Source organism: Mytilus galloprovincialis, chromosome 13, assembly GCF_965363235.1.
Source record: "Mytilus galloprovincialis chromosome 13, xbMytGall1.hap1.1, whole genome shotgun sequence".
NCBI classification, from domain to species: Eukaryota; Metazoa; Mollusca; class Bivalvia; order Mytilida; family Mytilidae; genus Mytilus; species Mytilus galloprovincialis.
In genome coordinates, this window is record NC_134850.1 from 43,124,592 (window position 1) to 43,141,891 (window position 17,300).

A 17,300-nucleotide genomic window follows, 5' to 3' on the forward strand; every position below is an offset into this window, starting at 1 on the left:
CATTATCTGATTCATCTGAAAATTCCAGGGCAGATAGATCGTGACCTGATCAAAAATTTTACTTCCTGTCAGATTTGCTCTAAATGCTTTGGTTTTTGAGTTGTAAGCCAAAAACTGCATTTTACCCCTATGTTCTATTTTTAGCCATGGCGGCCATCTTGGTTGGTTGGCCGGGTCCCTGGACACATTTTTTAAACTAAATACCCCAATGATGATTTTGACCAAGTTTGGTTAAATTTGGCCCACTAGTTTCAGAGAAGAAGATTTATCTAAAAGATAACTAAGATTTACGAAAAATGGTTAAAAATTTTGGTCATGTTGACTTATTTGTAGATCTTACTTTGCTGAACATTATTGCTGTTTACAGTTTATCTCTAGCTATAATAATATTCAAGATAATTACCAAAAACAGCAAAATTTCCTTAAAATTACCATTTCAGGGGCAGCAACCCAACAACGAAATGTCCGATTCATCTGAAAATTTCAGGGCAGATAGATTTAGACCTGATGAACAATATTACCCCATGTCAGATTTGCTCTAAATGCTTTGGTTTTTGAGTTATAAGCCAAAAACTGCATTTTACCCCTATGTTCTATTTTTAGCCATGGCGGCCATCTTTGTTGGTTTGGCGGGGCACCGGACACATTTTTTAAAATAGATACCCCAATGATGATTGTGGCCAGTAGTTTCAGAGGAGAAGATTTTTGTAAAAGTTAACACAGGACGAGGACGACGACGGACGACGACGGACGCCGGACGTCAAGTGATGAGAAAAGCTCACTTGGCCTTCCGGCCAGGTGAGCTAAAAATGAACAAATAAAAAGAAATAGATACTCTTCATTGTCCTTTATAATAGTTCGATAAGTTGGCTCGTCCTGTAGTTATTCCTGTAGCCAGAATTGCACGTGTTAGGTAGGAACATCTATATTAAAAAAACCGTCCATATACTAGGAAGGAATATCAGGCTACATTTTGTCAAGTACCAGGAGAAGAGTAAAGTAGTAAATTGCTGCAAACTTATATCGACGTCAAAGTTAATGAGTCCAACGTTACGTTGAATTTTACGTTAGAACACATTTCATGAAATTGAAATTTCTTAACTAATTTTTCACCGATCGTTTTCAATTTTTTTACATTGAGTTGGCATAAGTATTTTCTGTTTAATTCATAAAAAATCTGATTATTCATAATTTTTGCCATAAGGGTCGTTTTTGCTTGTCGGGCGTCATATAGATATAGGAATATGTGGTTTGAATGCCAATGAGACAACTCTCCATCCAAATAACAATTTATGAAAGTAAATCCTTAAAGTCAAGGTACGGCCCTCAACAAGGAGCTTAAGCTCACACCGAACAGCAAGCTATAAAAGGCCCCAAACATAACTAGTGTAAAACCATTCAAACGGGAAAACAAACGGTCTAATCTATATAAAAACGAGAAACGAGATGTCTGTTTGTTGTGGTATTTTTATATTACTTTATATTATGCCCTATAATGAATTAAGGTATCCTGACACATTTCCTCACGCAATACTGGTTTCTTAGGTCAATAATAATTCATAGACCTCTACTACGTTGTAACAACTTAACCGGTGAAAAATTGAAAATAATATTTAAACATCTTTCTTTATACCTTTCAATGTTGCATAATACTTGTATCCATTCTGCAGGTTAAGATTTGATAAAGCTTTATGTTGTACTATTCCAATATTCTCAAAGGCATAGATATCATTTCCACCTGGAGTTGTGCCTGAAAGTTATATATTATACGAACTGAATATTGTTTGGCAAAAACGTAAGTCTTTAAAGCATTTAGTAATCTTATAAATTATACAAACATAGCATGTTAATACAAAACAAAAATTGTAAGATTTCCACAGAACCCAATGTCTCGCCTACCTTCTGAATCTTATAAACAGGATTTTGTTTTTACAAACTTATCTCTGGATACTATCTTATGATCATAAACAAGCTTCTGTCAAAGTTTGGTAGAAATCCAGGATAGTTTAAGAAAGTTATTAAAATCTTAAACTTTAACCACAGAGTTAATGTTATGTTAAGGTAGCACAATACAAAGATTTTTTGACTTCCAATCACTAATCTTTGAAATGCTGTAACTTTCATATGAATGCATAGAAAATAATAAAAGAGGTATATATAATAGATAAAAGATTAATCTTTTAAATGAATGCAATATTTTTATCATGCAATCATCATGTGATCAATTATTATGTTATTAGTTGCAAAATCTTGGTAAGTTCACTTGAATGAATTTAGCTCTATCATCTCATTAACTATACAGAAAATATTAACGAAATCTTAATCAGCACATCATGAGCTTCAAAAGGGTGTCTCAGATTGTCTCTATGGTATTCCATTGTCTCATAAATCTCTGATTAGTGTAAACATCCTAACCGCATAAAAGAAGATAATGTTTAATTAGGTGTTCTATACATTCTATCTGAAATCGGAGACCCCGTTTTGTAGATAATGGCCATAGGAACAACATATAATAAAATCAACCCTCTAAGGATTCCTATGCAGAAGCTAATTTCATTTGAAAGTGGAAATTTGGTGAAAAATATTTTAGACACAGTTAACATTAAAATTGGTTACATAATTGTTGCATAATATTAACATTGTATTAATTTGAAAGAGTAATCTGTTAGCTGTCCAAAACTATCACTTTTATTCATTTTCAAGCATTATTAAGAAAGTTACAGCATTTTAAAACTTGGGAGTTGGAGTTATAAAATCTTTGTAGTGTGCTACCCTAACTGGCAGAAAAAACTAAGTTCATTTATAAATAAAATACGGATAAACATGATTATTTTGTTTACAAAATTATTTCTGGATACTATCTTATGATCATAAACAAGCTTTTGTCCAAGTTTGGTAGAAATCCAGGATAGTTTAAGAAAGTTATTAAAATTTCAAAAACTTTAACCACAGAATGAATGTAATGTTAACTGGCATAAAAACTAAGTTCATTTATAAATACAATACTGAAAAATGGGAATTTTTTTACAAAATTTATTTCTGGATACTATCTAATGATCATAAACAAGCTTCTGTCCAAGTTTGGTATAAATCCAGGATAGTTTAAGAAAGTTATTAAAATTTAAAAAACTTTAACCACAGAGTGAATGTAATTTTAACTGGCAGAAAAACTTAGTCCATTTATAAATAAAATACTGAAAAACAGGATTTTATCTTTTTACAAAATTTATTTCTAGATACTATCTTATGATCAAAAACAAGCTTCTGCCTAAGTTTGGTAGAAATCAAGGATAGTTTAAGAAAGTTATTAAAATTTCAAGAACTTTAACCACAGAGTGAATATTTGTGGACGCCGCCGCCGACGACGACGACAACAACAACGACGACGACGACGCCAACGACGGAAAGTAGGATCGCTATGTCTCGCTTTTTCGACAAAAGTCAAAGGCTCGACAATAATGTTAATAGTATGTGTAACATAAACAAATTGAGGTACGAATTGTTAACCATGTTGTCAATTGTTTAAACGTACTTATTTAAATCTATAAATATTTGTTCTTACCTTGCGTGAATTCGAACTCATGCTATTGAGATATCGAGACAACATTTCCTCCAATGTGTCCAGCTCTCGAGACTGTTCAGTCTAGGGAACCGAGTGGTCTAGAGCATAGACACAGTGCTGGCGATATCGATATCTCTATATTATGAGTTCGAATCCCGGCGAGAGAAGAAAAATAAATTATTTCCGTAAATTTGCAGAATTAACATTGCTGTGTTGATATTTAGTTTCAGTCGTGTATCACCTTCACACGTGTTCCAATTGATTGATTTGTCGTAGAGTTGTCACTTATTTATACGTCTTTATATGCATAAAATCTATCAATAGTAAAACTTGTGTGATAGTGACCTAATATGATATGAAATATATAGATGTATATGTACATGGAAGTTTGAACCCCATATGGAAGTAACCTACCCAGATATATATACGATGGATGTCGTATAATATGGTCTGCACTTGTGGAATTTAGACTAGTGGCACACCAATTGGTTTAAGTTTTCAAAATAAGAACCTACCTCTATTGGTCTATACAAAAAATGGCAACAGTAACAACTTGTTGGCTTTAATGTGTTTTCTGCATTTATTTTCGACCGCGTTCATTTTCAATTTCTACTTCTGTTAGGTGAAACTTTTCTAATTTTTCTTTAATGTCTTGTAGTTTTTAAAAAGTGGCATAACACTGCTACTGACCAAAACATTAAATTAAATTAACCCCATATCAAATATACAGGGTATCCTTGTTTTTTCTTTAAACCACAGATATGCAGAGAAATGTATTGGAGGTAAATAAAGGCAACACCAGTATACCGCTGTTAAATCCGAAAACAAATCCGGGTCACAAAAAAAAAACCACGAAAAACACATCAATTATAAGAGTTACAGAAACACCGAACTCTAAAAAAAACCACCAGCACACATATAAACAGACTATTTGATTACAACTGCAATATTCCTGACTTTGTACAGGACATTTTAAGAAAAAATGGTGGGTCGAATGAGGTTTTATGACTAACCAGACCTCCCGCTAATATGGCAATGTTACACATACTTCTGAAATGAAAATATTACGTAACAAGAATACAGTACAAATAAATGGAAGAATAGGAAAGAGAAATACATAATGAAAATATACAGTACATTATTTGGCCTTTTTAACTTTTTTGGATTCGAGCGTCACTGACGAGTCTTTTGTAGGCGAAACGCGCGTCCGGCGTATATACTAAATTTAGTCCTGGTATCTATGATGAGTTTATTTACAAAATGTAAACCACAGAATAACAACGAACACCTTCCATGAATTTACGACAGTTAACCAGTACACCACAATAGAATTATGCACTCTACGTCACACGAATGTATCAACGCCACAAGAAGTTACATATTTTTTACGTTTATTTTATTACAGATTAGTTTCGAAAAATAGAATATGAAATTAAGATTGAGTTTGTAACGGTGAAATTATAATATACTTTCTAACCATTCGGCCTAGCCAAGATCAGATGTGCATTTTGTGTTTCACGTGAAGTCAAAAATGAGTATCACCTCAGGGAAAAACTCTTTTGATATTTTGGTTCAAAAATGGTTTAAATTTTAAAAAATTGCTATCGTTAGGCTAACACTGGAAGCATTTATATAATTACATGCAGTTTTTGGAAGAAATATTTAATATTTTTATTAAATAAATGGTGTTTAAAAACTGTATAATTTTCTTTAATGATTGGCTTCAAGACATGATCACCAGTTTCAGATTTTTGGTCAATGACAAGGACAACAAAATATGTTTAGAATTATTGAATATCAAACATTTTTATTGAAAAAAAATGACAAGAACATGTTTAACTCACAGTTATTTCAAACAACAGTAGCTTTCTTTGATCATTAATCTTATCTGATAAAACTGTATCTCATATTATCTATAAATAACAAAACTTCCAAAAAAACCCTTTCTTTTGGTGTATTGAACATTAAAATAACTTGATGCATATTCTTATAATAAACAATCAAACTTAGCAATACAATTTATGTTTTGTCTACGGACAAGACATTGTATTCATATTTAATGAAATGCATTATTAAAACCCTAATTTTGATATAGCTGAAAGTGTTCTCTTGAAAAAAAAACATACATATTATCAGGTTTATCTATCAAATGATGCTTAACTTCGAGGAAAATGGAAACAAATACAATTTGATAATGTCTACGGACAAGACATTTTATTGATATTCAATTAAATGCTTTCAAAGATGATTGTTAAAGTTAAGATTAAAAGTAAATAATTAAATTTTAAGCTGTGTTTTTTAAATATTGGAAAATATAAAAATGTACCCATAATTCTTTACATATCTCAATAATTTATTGATTAAGCCAAACTGAAGACACATTCTTTTAACTGAAATCCATATATCGGACTGCTTAAAACAATCAAACTATTATTAAAACTCAATTTTGACATAGTTGAATGTGTTTTCTTTAAAAATAACATACATTTTACCTATCAAATTAGGCTGAAATCAAGGAAATTGGATACAAATATATTGTGGTAATAAAATTGAGAATGGAAATGGGGAATGTGTCAAAGAGACAACAACCCGACCAATAAAAAACAACAGCAGAGGGTCACCAACAGGTCTTCAATGTAGCGAGAAATTCCAGCATCCGGAGGCGTCCTTCAGCTGGCCCCTAAACAAATATATACTAGTCCAGTGATAATGAACGCCATACTAATTTCCAAATTGTACACAAGAAACTAAAATTAAAATAATACAAGACTAACAAAGGCCAGAGGCTCCTGACTTGGGACAGGCGCAAAAATGCGGCGGGGTTAAACATGTTTGTGAGATCTCAACACTCCTCCTATACCTCTAACCAATGTAGTAAAGTAAACGCACAACAATACGCACACTAAAATTCAGTTCAAGAGAAATCCGAGTCTGATGTCAGAAGATGTAACCAAAGAAAAAAAACAAAATGACAATAATACACAAATAACAACAGACTACTAGCAGTTAACTGACATGCCAGCTCCAGACTTCAATTAAACTGACTGAAAGATTATGATTTAATCATATGAACATCAGGCACAATCCTTCCCGTTAGGGGTTTAGTATCATACCATCATAACATATATGAGAAGAACATAACCCGTGTCATGCCAACAACTGTTTTAAGAATAAATGTGTTTAGTTCCGATGCAAAGACCTTATCAGTGACTCAATATTAACGCCAAAATATGCAATCTTTAATGACTTGACAACAGTATCGTAATTATATCCCTTATTAATAAGTCTATTCAAAGGTTTTGTAAGTTTCTGAGGTGAATACTGACACCTTTGTGCTTTATAAAGAATATTACCATAAAAAATTGGATGTGAAATACCTGAACGTATTAGAAGTCTGCATGTTGAGCTATATTTACGAATGATGTCTTTATACCGATGATAAAATTTAGTAAATGTTTTGACTAGTTTGTGATATCGAAAACCCTGGTGTAATAATTTTTCAGTAATACATAAATTTCTCTCGTTAAAATCTAAAACATTGTTACATACACGAGCGAATCGTACAAGTTGAGATATATAAACACCGTAAGATGGTGACGTTCCTAAAAACGGATAATTAACGATAGGAAATGAAAAATCATCCCTTTTATCATAAATTTTAGTATTCAGCTTTCCATTAGTGATATAGATGACTATATTCATGTTGAAAATACTGAGTTTTAATTTGAATAGATAACTTTCATCACCTATAAATAAGATTTAAGTTCCATAGCAGACAAATAATTAAATTTAATACTTGTTATGTACAAGTGTCTTGTCCGTAGACACTTCCTCATCTGCTGTTAATACTGAAATGCAAAAGATAAAGTTAGAGAGAGAGAAATACTATTTCTTCATTTGATTTAGTTAATCTTTTAAGGTATGCATCAACTGGAATAAACAATATTGAAGTAAAATAAGGTATGCTTTTTATGACTGATAATCTGACACTTTTTAAAATCCACTCCTGTAAAGTAATTTTACAAAAATTGAGAACACTTAAATTACCATTTATTTATTAAAAATAAGATATTTCTAAGTTTAAACAACACATAGGACTAATTAAGACCCATAAAGTCAAGCAATATTGATAAAAAGACATGTCTATGGACAAGACATTCTGACATATTTTTGAATTTTTTCCTCTATTAATAGATGGTAGAAAAAAATGTTAGTAGTGTTTTCATATCTACAAAAGAACAGGAACTTAGCAATGCAACATTAATGTAATTATGCTTCTAGTTTACTAGGGAATGCATGTCTACGGACAAGACATTTTTTCACTTTATTTGTATATCCAACTTTGATGGAATATATCTCCAGCTAGGGTACTGCAATTTTGATAAATGAGGTAGTTTTTGATAATGTATATACTAGAAGAGAAAACAAAACACATCATAGCATAAATTTGATTTATTTTTCTCTTTTATCACTACACTGAGCAAGCTAAAAACAAAAGTACAAAATTTCATAACAAGCGCATAGTATTCAACTTTTTATCATAACTTTGTAACCACTAAAGATTTTTTGTTGCAACAACCAGTAAAAGAAAGAAGAATAAATTGTCTATAACAGTGAACCAATAATGTAGTTCAAATTAAATTCACTTTATTAACTATCAATTGATAAAAACAGGTAAATTTTAAATGAAACATTATAACGTGTAATTTTGCCTATTTTCAGCGTGTATTTTAGTGGTTTTTTTTCAAAACAGTAACACCTATACATGATATTTGATATTCATTGTGAAGCCCTACATTCTCTCCTTCAGATCAAAGATGTATTTCTTATGTAAAGTTTATCTTCTTGTCTTTACAAGCCTATAACATAGACCCAATATGAAATGCACATCTGATCTTGGCTAGGCCGATTACAAGACTATAAATGTAGAAAAGTGTATTTAATGATGAGACTATTTGTATTTTCTAACCATGTAGGATTTTCTTCTAGATAAAAGCTGTGTTAACATAAATAAACCCTTTTTATATAGTTGCTTTAAACTTAAACTTATATAAATGTACTAAATGATTAATTATTTTAACTATTAAAATTGAGAATGAAACTCAGGAATATGACAGAGACAACAAACCGACCAAAGAGCAGACACAAGCTGAAAGCCACCAATGGGTCTTCAACTCAGCGAGAAAATCCCGCACCCGGAGGTGGTTTGCATTTGACCCCTAAAAAAAATTGTGTACTAGTTCAGTGAAAATGGACGTCACACTTAACTCCAAACATATAAATGAACGCATTTAATTAAACATACACAACTAACAAAAGCCATAGTCTCCTGATTTCGGACAGGCGCAAAAATGCGGCGGGGTTAAACTTGTTTTGTGAGATCTCAACCCTCCCCTATTCCTCTAACCAATGTAGAAGAAAGAAACACATAGCAATACGCACAGTATTATAACATACATATAGAAATAAAAATAGAATCCAAACCACAATGGAGCACTCAAACCGGCACTAAAATATGAACTTTTCAAACAAATAACGGATAATTGTGATCCAACCACAGATTTAAATCTTATTCTAACTAATAGATAGTTATAAATATCTGAGACTTTGCACCGTTTTTACATCTTTTACTTACCAATACCCAATATATATTCTTTAATACCAGTAGAATGAGGACCTACTCCATATTCTTCTACATCACGGAATCCATCCCAGTTTACATACAAGTTGGTAGTGGTAGTCTGTAATTTAAATGTAATTACAAAAAGCATGAAAACCTTAACCTTCAAAACTGTGCTGGTGATTCTGATGATGTTTTCCAGAATGAACAAAAATGAATGTGACACCAGCATAATGGCTGACGAATCACATGTTGAGAGTATAACAAAAGTCAATTGACATTCTTAATATTTACTTTTTACAAGAAAACTAATAAACAAATAAAAAGTTGTTTTGAATAAATGATTCAAATGTTGCGTCAACCACCTGTATCGTATGGCCTTCATCACAATCTTTGTTGTCCACCGACAAATTAATCTTTGATAACTATATCTCGCTTTTGCAACAGAGTTATCGCTAGTATAAAAACCAACATATGATTCAACGTGAATTACTTTACCATGTATGCTTGCAGGTATTTTTTTAATTTAAATTTGCTAATTTGATATAAGAATGATATCACTTTGTAACATCCTTCCGTCCGCTTATATTTCAGTCGATAACTTTGTCTCTTTTTATTTATTATAAAGTAATCTTTTCTACCATTGAATAATTTGATTTAAACCATAAATGAGATTTTAGCAGGCTAGTATAAAAACTTGTTAATTTGTTGTAATAAAAACACATAACCATTTTACCTTACTTTTGACATCTGATTTTTGCATAATCGAAACCCTGCAGCTTATAAGCTTGCTTCTGAACAAAAGCCTAAAAAATTGTGTCAAGCAACACCTGATTACCGTACGTTGTTATGGCTTTTCAGACTCACTTTTACAAAGATGTACCAAATAAACATGATAAAATTGAGTATGAGTAAGCTGAACTTAAAAAAGGAAAACAATGTCAGCAGTTTTGGTTGAAATTGTAAGAAATAGTTACAAGCTTTATTATTTTCTATAAACAAATAAACAGACAAAAAATCAACCTAAAACGAGGTTTAAAAAAAAAACATCATTGTTGGTCAGAAAGTGCGGAATATTTACATTTTTCTGGTTGACCTGTACGTGCATGAAGAGCAATAGAAAAACAGAAACGGATGAAAAAGTGCAAATAGTCAAAATATCACTGGAAAAAGTAAACAACTGTCTTTAGTTAATACGTCTTTGGTGTCTTAAAAAATATCTGCTTATCATGGTGAATGAGATTCTTATACGCACAACAATTCTCTAAAATGCATTATGTGACACATTTGGTTACACGTGATTAGTAATTGACAGTTTGTGCTACATTTACACGCTATATTATTGTACTCAGTAGAAAATACAACTAACAGAAACTGATTTTTTTTATTAGAATTAATTAGTAGTTCTGTTAACAAACAAAGATAAAGATTCTACTAAAATATAATAATCATCAACAGATTACTAATAATTGCACACATTAATTGCTATTTTAAGCCATTAACAATGACATTCAGAAACAGTTTGCCACATCCCTGAGAATATTTGTTGACTAATAGTATTGCTATATACAGTTAAACGTAATTGCCTCTAAGGAATATTACAATTATAAATATTCTAATTAAACCTATTTTTATAGATTCTGGAAGAGGTCACACATTTAGAACAATCATGTTCAAGTCCTAGCAATTTAAAAGAAAATGGGGATTTTTTCAATGTGACACAGACGATACTCCCGCTTGCATACAACTTCATAGATGTATATAACTCAAGAACGGTAAAATTGGTGCTACTCAAGTTCGTACTTGATCTAATATTTGTGATAATATGTATTTTGTATAAGTTTAATAACATTTGGTTGATGAAAACTTAAGTTACAGAACGGAAACGAAAAATTTAGTAATTTTTCCATCTGTTTAGCTTTTATTCTAGAACGTTAAAAGTGACGCCATCAAATTTAAACTTGATCTGTGCAGTGTGGTTAAAAGCATTATGTATATAAAGGTTCATAACGTTTGGTTTAGAAAAAAAATAAAGCTGGAGAATTTGAAAAGGGTAATAATTCTAGAAGTGACGGCACCAAAATTCAAACTTGACCTGTGTTTTGTGGTAATTAGCATCGTGTATAAGTTGACGCAAACAAAAGTTAGAGAACGGAAACGAAAACTTCAGCAATTTTTACTTTTGTAAAGGAATTTTAGAACTTTTAGAATGGTAAAAGTGACGCTATCAAAATTCAGTTTGGTTTTTGTGTTTTGTTGTAATAAGTATTGTGTATAAATTTCATTACATTTGGTTGAGGCAATCTTAAGTTAGAGTAGGAAAACCAATTTCGGAAAGTACGGACGAAAGAACGGTAGGACGGACGTACAGAAGGACAAGAGTAAAACCTAATGTTCCCCTCGGTAACGACTGAGGCAAAAAAAAGACTTATCTTGTACCTGATAAATTTGACCTAGATTCGTACCAATCCACAATCTGCCTGCTTCAGGTGGTGTCAGGTCCACAATTATACCATCACTACATTCGTTTATCTCTGACAAGTCCTCTATCCAGGTTTCATGTTGGATCTTTGTAGCATCAGCATGAACACATACAGTATAACGAGTTCCGTGCAATAACTCATTTTTTGTGAACTCTACATTCATGAACCCATTTGCTAAAGGAAGATATTCAGAATTTATCTGTGTACTTTAAGAGTTTCCCTTGTTGTTTCAAATCAAAATACTTAAATACATATGGTCACAATTTTTGTAGTCAGTTAAATTTTTAAGGTAGTTCATAAATATTTTAGCATAGTGTTGACATCGTTGTATATTTGAAATATTTATAATTTTAATTTTTTCAGGAGATTTTTACTAACCGATGCCATTCAAGAGTAATAAATCCAGATAATTTACGCTATATTGATAAGGATGCATAGAACTAAATATGCATCTAGGTTTTGTTATATATACAATAGGCAAATCTTGAAAACTTTCTAAACAAAAAACCTAACAATTTTAACCCGTATAGTCACAATGGTCATCATATTAACATTTGTACTTTTTAATAAAAATAAACTTTATTCTAAATCGATTCATTACCAAATGAAGAAAACAATTATCATCATAACGTGACAATTTTAAATCAAGCAAAGCTACGATTTGCTGCATCCTAATTTAATGAGTTCCACTTTGAAACAAACGATTTCTGCGTTCTTTAAGCAGTCGCTAACTTGTCTTTGGTCTTTCTTTTTGAATACAGAAGTGTATGGATATAAAATTGTTGATAACGTGTTTTCATAAAAATAAATAGCAGGTATGAATAATTATAGCACTACTTTCAATGGCAAATCGGTCCACCTAAATGTTTGATTGCTCCCTCAAAACTATGAAAAACCTTTTATTAATGAAGTTATGGTTTACTTTATAAATTGTGATTTGGACGGAGAGTGGTCTCATTGGCACTCATACCACATCTTCTTGTATCTATTATTATAATGCAAGATTTAAAACAGCCAGTTTAAACTATATGGAAAATTAAAACCGTGTTTTATTATTGAACAGATAATGTCCTGCCTGTATGTCCACATATTATTCTATCTGGATGATCACATGGTATCTTCAATTGTAACTGATTTACTTGACGATAATATGTAGTCACATCAACTTCCCTGACTTCTATAATGGCATAGTCATAATTTTTATGCCGTAAGGTTGGCCACACAGCTGATATTACATTTTTATACGGGGTGTAATCTCTATCTGCTTCTGTCCACAATGCATTTTGCTCAAGAAAGACAGGTCTTCCAATTCCAGCTGAAATAGTATCTGTGGTTTCAGTTTCATGAACAGGCATGACTGGTTACCCAACACACCTTGATAATAACTTGCTCTTAAAAATTGATTATAAAGAATATCTTTCATGAATTAAACGTTCCAAAATTAGATTTTTCTTTTTAAAAGCATGCAAAGCTGGATTAAACGAATTGTTTTTTTAAATGATACACAAAGTATAAAATAGCATAGGGTTTCCTGAATTATCCCTGAATAATCATTATCAATGTAACATTGATACGCAATGTAAAACTTTACATTTAACAATGTGTTAAACAGTAAGGAGAGTCTATAAAAAAAAATTTGAAACAAACGTGAAGTGGTATACCTTTATTTAAGTTATCAATCTTCTTTAATAGGTTCATGTGTGTTCTAGTTAGAATAAAAGAAGACTTCCCTTCTGTCTCCATTTATGTTCTAAGAGCAAATTCATGCCATATGCAGAAGCATTATGAATGTATAAACATGGCAAAAATTGGCAGTGTTTTGTTGTTGTGTATCAGAAGTGAATAAGATAGACATAACCTAGTTTTCATTGGTTTTAGTTTAGGTATAAACATGATAAATGCAAGATAATGCGCTGTACAGACATACAGAAAACTGCTTACCAGTCGCATCCGGTTCCCCTACAGCATCTATTACTATGTTTGGTTGTATTAATATTGGGTTAAATGCATTACAATCTTTTATTTCAGTCGACACTGTAGAGTACAGCTTGGCTTTGTTGTATCCTCTAATAGAAAATCTTTTGCACCGAGAAAAATCCATTGTACCATTCAAAACATACTGAAACGAAATCTGAAATTGAAAATGAAAAATGAAATTAACATTTGATATAATTTCGGACTATTACGCCTGACTATATTCAGTGCTTACACAAGTCGATTTCGAAAAGGATATTAAATGTTATCAAGCTCAATGAAAACCTAACAAAGTATGAAAGGTAAGTTTTTATTTTTGTTGTATTTCATTGGTTGATTTATTTACAGCGCAAGCTTGAACTTTGAAACTTTGGTTTTCAAACGTTAAGACGCCGCCATTGTGACCGCATACATTTTGCACGTCTCTGTATAACATGAATTTGTTCACAACAAAAATGTCTGAATATTTGTTATGAGTAAGCCCAGGCGTAGTCAGAAGTCTTAGGTGCGCGGACCCACTGGACTGTACCGTAATGGATCCATGTTCTATTTGTTTTTATAATTCAAAATAGGACACATGTTTGTTCTAGAATTAAGGATACCTTGAATAGTTGATAAATACATTTGTATATTGAATAACTATGAAAATTAATTGAATAATATCTAATTCTAGGGGATTTTGATTTTAGATTGTTGTTTTGGTAGCAACCATGTCAATCAATGAAGGCTGTATAGTAATCTCTACATGCATATATTTGGTATATTTGTGTTGGTGAGTTTTTGGTCTAATTGACAATACTCAAAAGCCTTATTTCCTTAAAATTCGAGAGGACAATAGCACTACAAATGATGAACTAGGAACACAATGACTCCTTTGTGTTCACCTGGTACAATGGTATTGACATTAATTTTTACCTGATGTCCAATTGCTGTATAGTTTAATTTGGTCCAAACCATGTATATCTGTCCCTGCACGGAGTTGTCTGTGATAGCAAACTCATATTTATCAACAAAAGTATATTTTTCAGTCATGTCCTCAATATCTGGGTCATAAAACTGGGCAAAAGACACCATTAGCTGAAAATAATATGTAAAGTAATTGTGACAAGAACACCAAAGTCACATGTAGTGTATAGTGTTATCTCTATCTCATGTTTGTAACAAATTGTATGTTGTTACTTTTGTTTCATCTTTAACAAAATAAAGTAAACACGAATAAAACAAAACAGCTGAAATGACCCACCAGCTATATTTATAACGTTTAAATTTATGCTGGAAGTGTATGACATGAAGGTTTTACTACAAGTATCATAAAAACATAACATTATCAATAAGCAAAGTAAATAAGATAGAGGTCAGATGAACCCTGCTCACACTTATGAACACCCTACAATTGTACCATGCATTGAATTTAATTAGGTTATAGATTAAAGTATTTGAGTAAGTAAATGTGAGGGAAAATTAAAAACGGATAAATGAATCATACAAATGAAGTCAAGGTAAAATGGACTCTGCCAGACAACATGTCCATCATGCAATCATATCTTAGCTCAAATTTAGTGGACCTATTACTTATATATAGTATATGATTAACCGACAAAACCATGAAATTTTGACCAACGAACTATGAACATGCGGTCATGGTCAGATTAAACCTGCCAGAAAAATATTTACATCTTACTATTATTTTATACACCAATTAAAGAACCATAGTGCTCACATACCCCACGTCCCCACATAGTCATTGGAGAACTACATAGTATGTCCTTATTATCTAAAAAGGTTTCGTGAAATTCTGTTGTGTGGTTTGAGAGGAGTTGCGATGACAAGAAACAGAACTAACGGACGGGCTGACGGACGGACAGGCGGATGGGTCAAAAACATTATTCCCTCCGCAACCCGTTGCGTGGGGTATAAATATAGTGGTTCGATTGTTTATAGTATCTGACTAATAGACCAAATAAAAAAAATAGCATTGACCAATTAACCGTAAAAAAAGGTCGAGACCATACCAAATCGGACGGTCAGTTCTGTACAATTTACAATCATTCCATACACAAAATACAGTTGACATATTGCTTACAGTATCTAAAATATGAACATGAATACGAAAACTTAACCATAATCAGTGACCAATGACATGAGGCATGAGATCAGGTAAACCATGTCTGACGGAGATGTAGACCTTGCGATGAACCAGTCCTAATTATGATTATCCTATTTCTAACAACAAGTGCATATTTTACATGATAAATAAAACATTTTAGTTTTTCAAGCTATTGCTGAACAATTAAAGTGAGATCAAGCAATATGGACATATGACTTCACCATCCAACTAGTCAGCATTTCAGTGTTGACATGGATATCATTGTTATAAATTTCCTGTTTACAAAAGTAGGAATTTTTATATTTACCTTCTCATCCCCATTAGTTTGTTTGGAATTAAAATGTTCAACAGTTACGTCCCCTGTAACGGGAGGATTGGCAATCACCGTGACACCATCGGTACTGATATTTGAGAAACAGATGGTTTCAGCACACAGCTTTAATACAACACGATACTTTACACCAGGGTTCAATGTTAAGTCATCAATGCTCATCTTCAATACTGATGATACTTTGAGAAAATCACGAAAAATACTCCAATAGTCTGCAAGAAACACATTCTTATTATCTAAAATTAGAACTAAAAATATTTGTTAATTCATTTAAAGCAATATTATTTAATTATAGCAAGAAGAAGGGCTCTTAACTCTTTTCATACTATTTTTTTTTTATCCAAATGAACTTAATATATTAGATGGAGCTGCAGAAAGTGGTTGTTACGGGTTGACAACTTTAAAATTAAAACATTTTTAAAGGGTTCTGTGAAACCCTGCGTCTCACCTATGATTTTTGTCCACGTTTGATAACATTCCATGAAGTTTTACATATCTATTATGTGAAACAAATTTAGCCCAAACATACTGTAAATGTTAACTGCAAAAAAAATTTATAACGATTTGACAAAGTATTTGATGTGTAACAAACTCCATCGTCTTGCTAAATGCAACAAACTAAATTTTATGGAGAAAAGAAAACAAAATAACAGTGGAGAGACTTTAATCATAAGATTAAATTCTCAATGCACCAACCTAACACACGGCTCGAATTTATATCGTTCGAAATCTAAAATCGAAAGCTAAAAATTTGTACTATCTGTTTTTTCGGACGTAAAATAGTCGTACGGTGCAATCTCCGTCAAATCAACATCAAAGGTCAAGGACAAAAAATTTAATATTTTCAAAAAGTCAGCTTGATAGCATATTCTGTCTTCTATATAATGAATTCATATATGCAAACAATTCAAACTTTAAGCAGAGTGATAGTCATTTGTAAAAAGCATTTTTAAAAAGCGTGTTTCTGATAAACAGCACATGTTTCCTGAAAATCGAGTAAAAGTTAACAAAATGAGTAAAAACCAAAATATATGTTTCTGATGCAAGTGCTGATCACTTAAAACAAAGAAAAACCCTGTAATAAATGTTAAAAAAGTATTTTACATCATCAATTTCCTATAATAACGCCTACAGTAAATCATAACAACTTCTACAGTTGCCCACAATATTGTCATCTGCGGAAACACAGCTTTTACGCACTTCTTCCATTTTAAACATTGTAT

The 17,300-nt window shown here is 31.7% G+C and overlaps 1 protein-coding gene across 1 annotated transcript in view; it reads right to left on the minus strand.

The window, feature by feature from the left end:
* Positions 1-17,300, minus strand: part of LOC143056126 (uncharacterized) — a 192,020-nt gene that overhangs the window by 73,933 nt on the left and 100,787 nt on the right. The window contains exons 24-30 of the mRNA XM_076229212.1: positions 16,054-16,313; positions 14,555-14,716; positions 13,607-13,796; positions 12,741-12,980; positions 11,622-11,839; positions 9,198-9,303; positions 1,634-1,750 (exon numbers count right to left, since the gene is read on the minus strand). Of these exons, the coding sequence (XP_076085327.1) occupies positions 1,634-1,750; positions 9,198-9,303; positions 11,622-11,839; positions 12,741-12,980; positions 13,607-13,796; positions 14,555-14,716; positions 16,054-16,313 (1,293 nt within the window). The remainder of the gene's footprint in view (positions 1-1,633; positions 1,751-9,197; positions 9,304-11,621; positions 11,840-12,740; positions 12,981-13,606; positions 13,797-14,554; positions 14,717-16,053; positions 16,314-17,300) is intronic.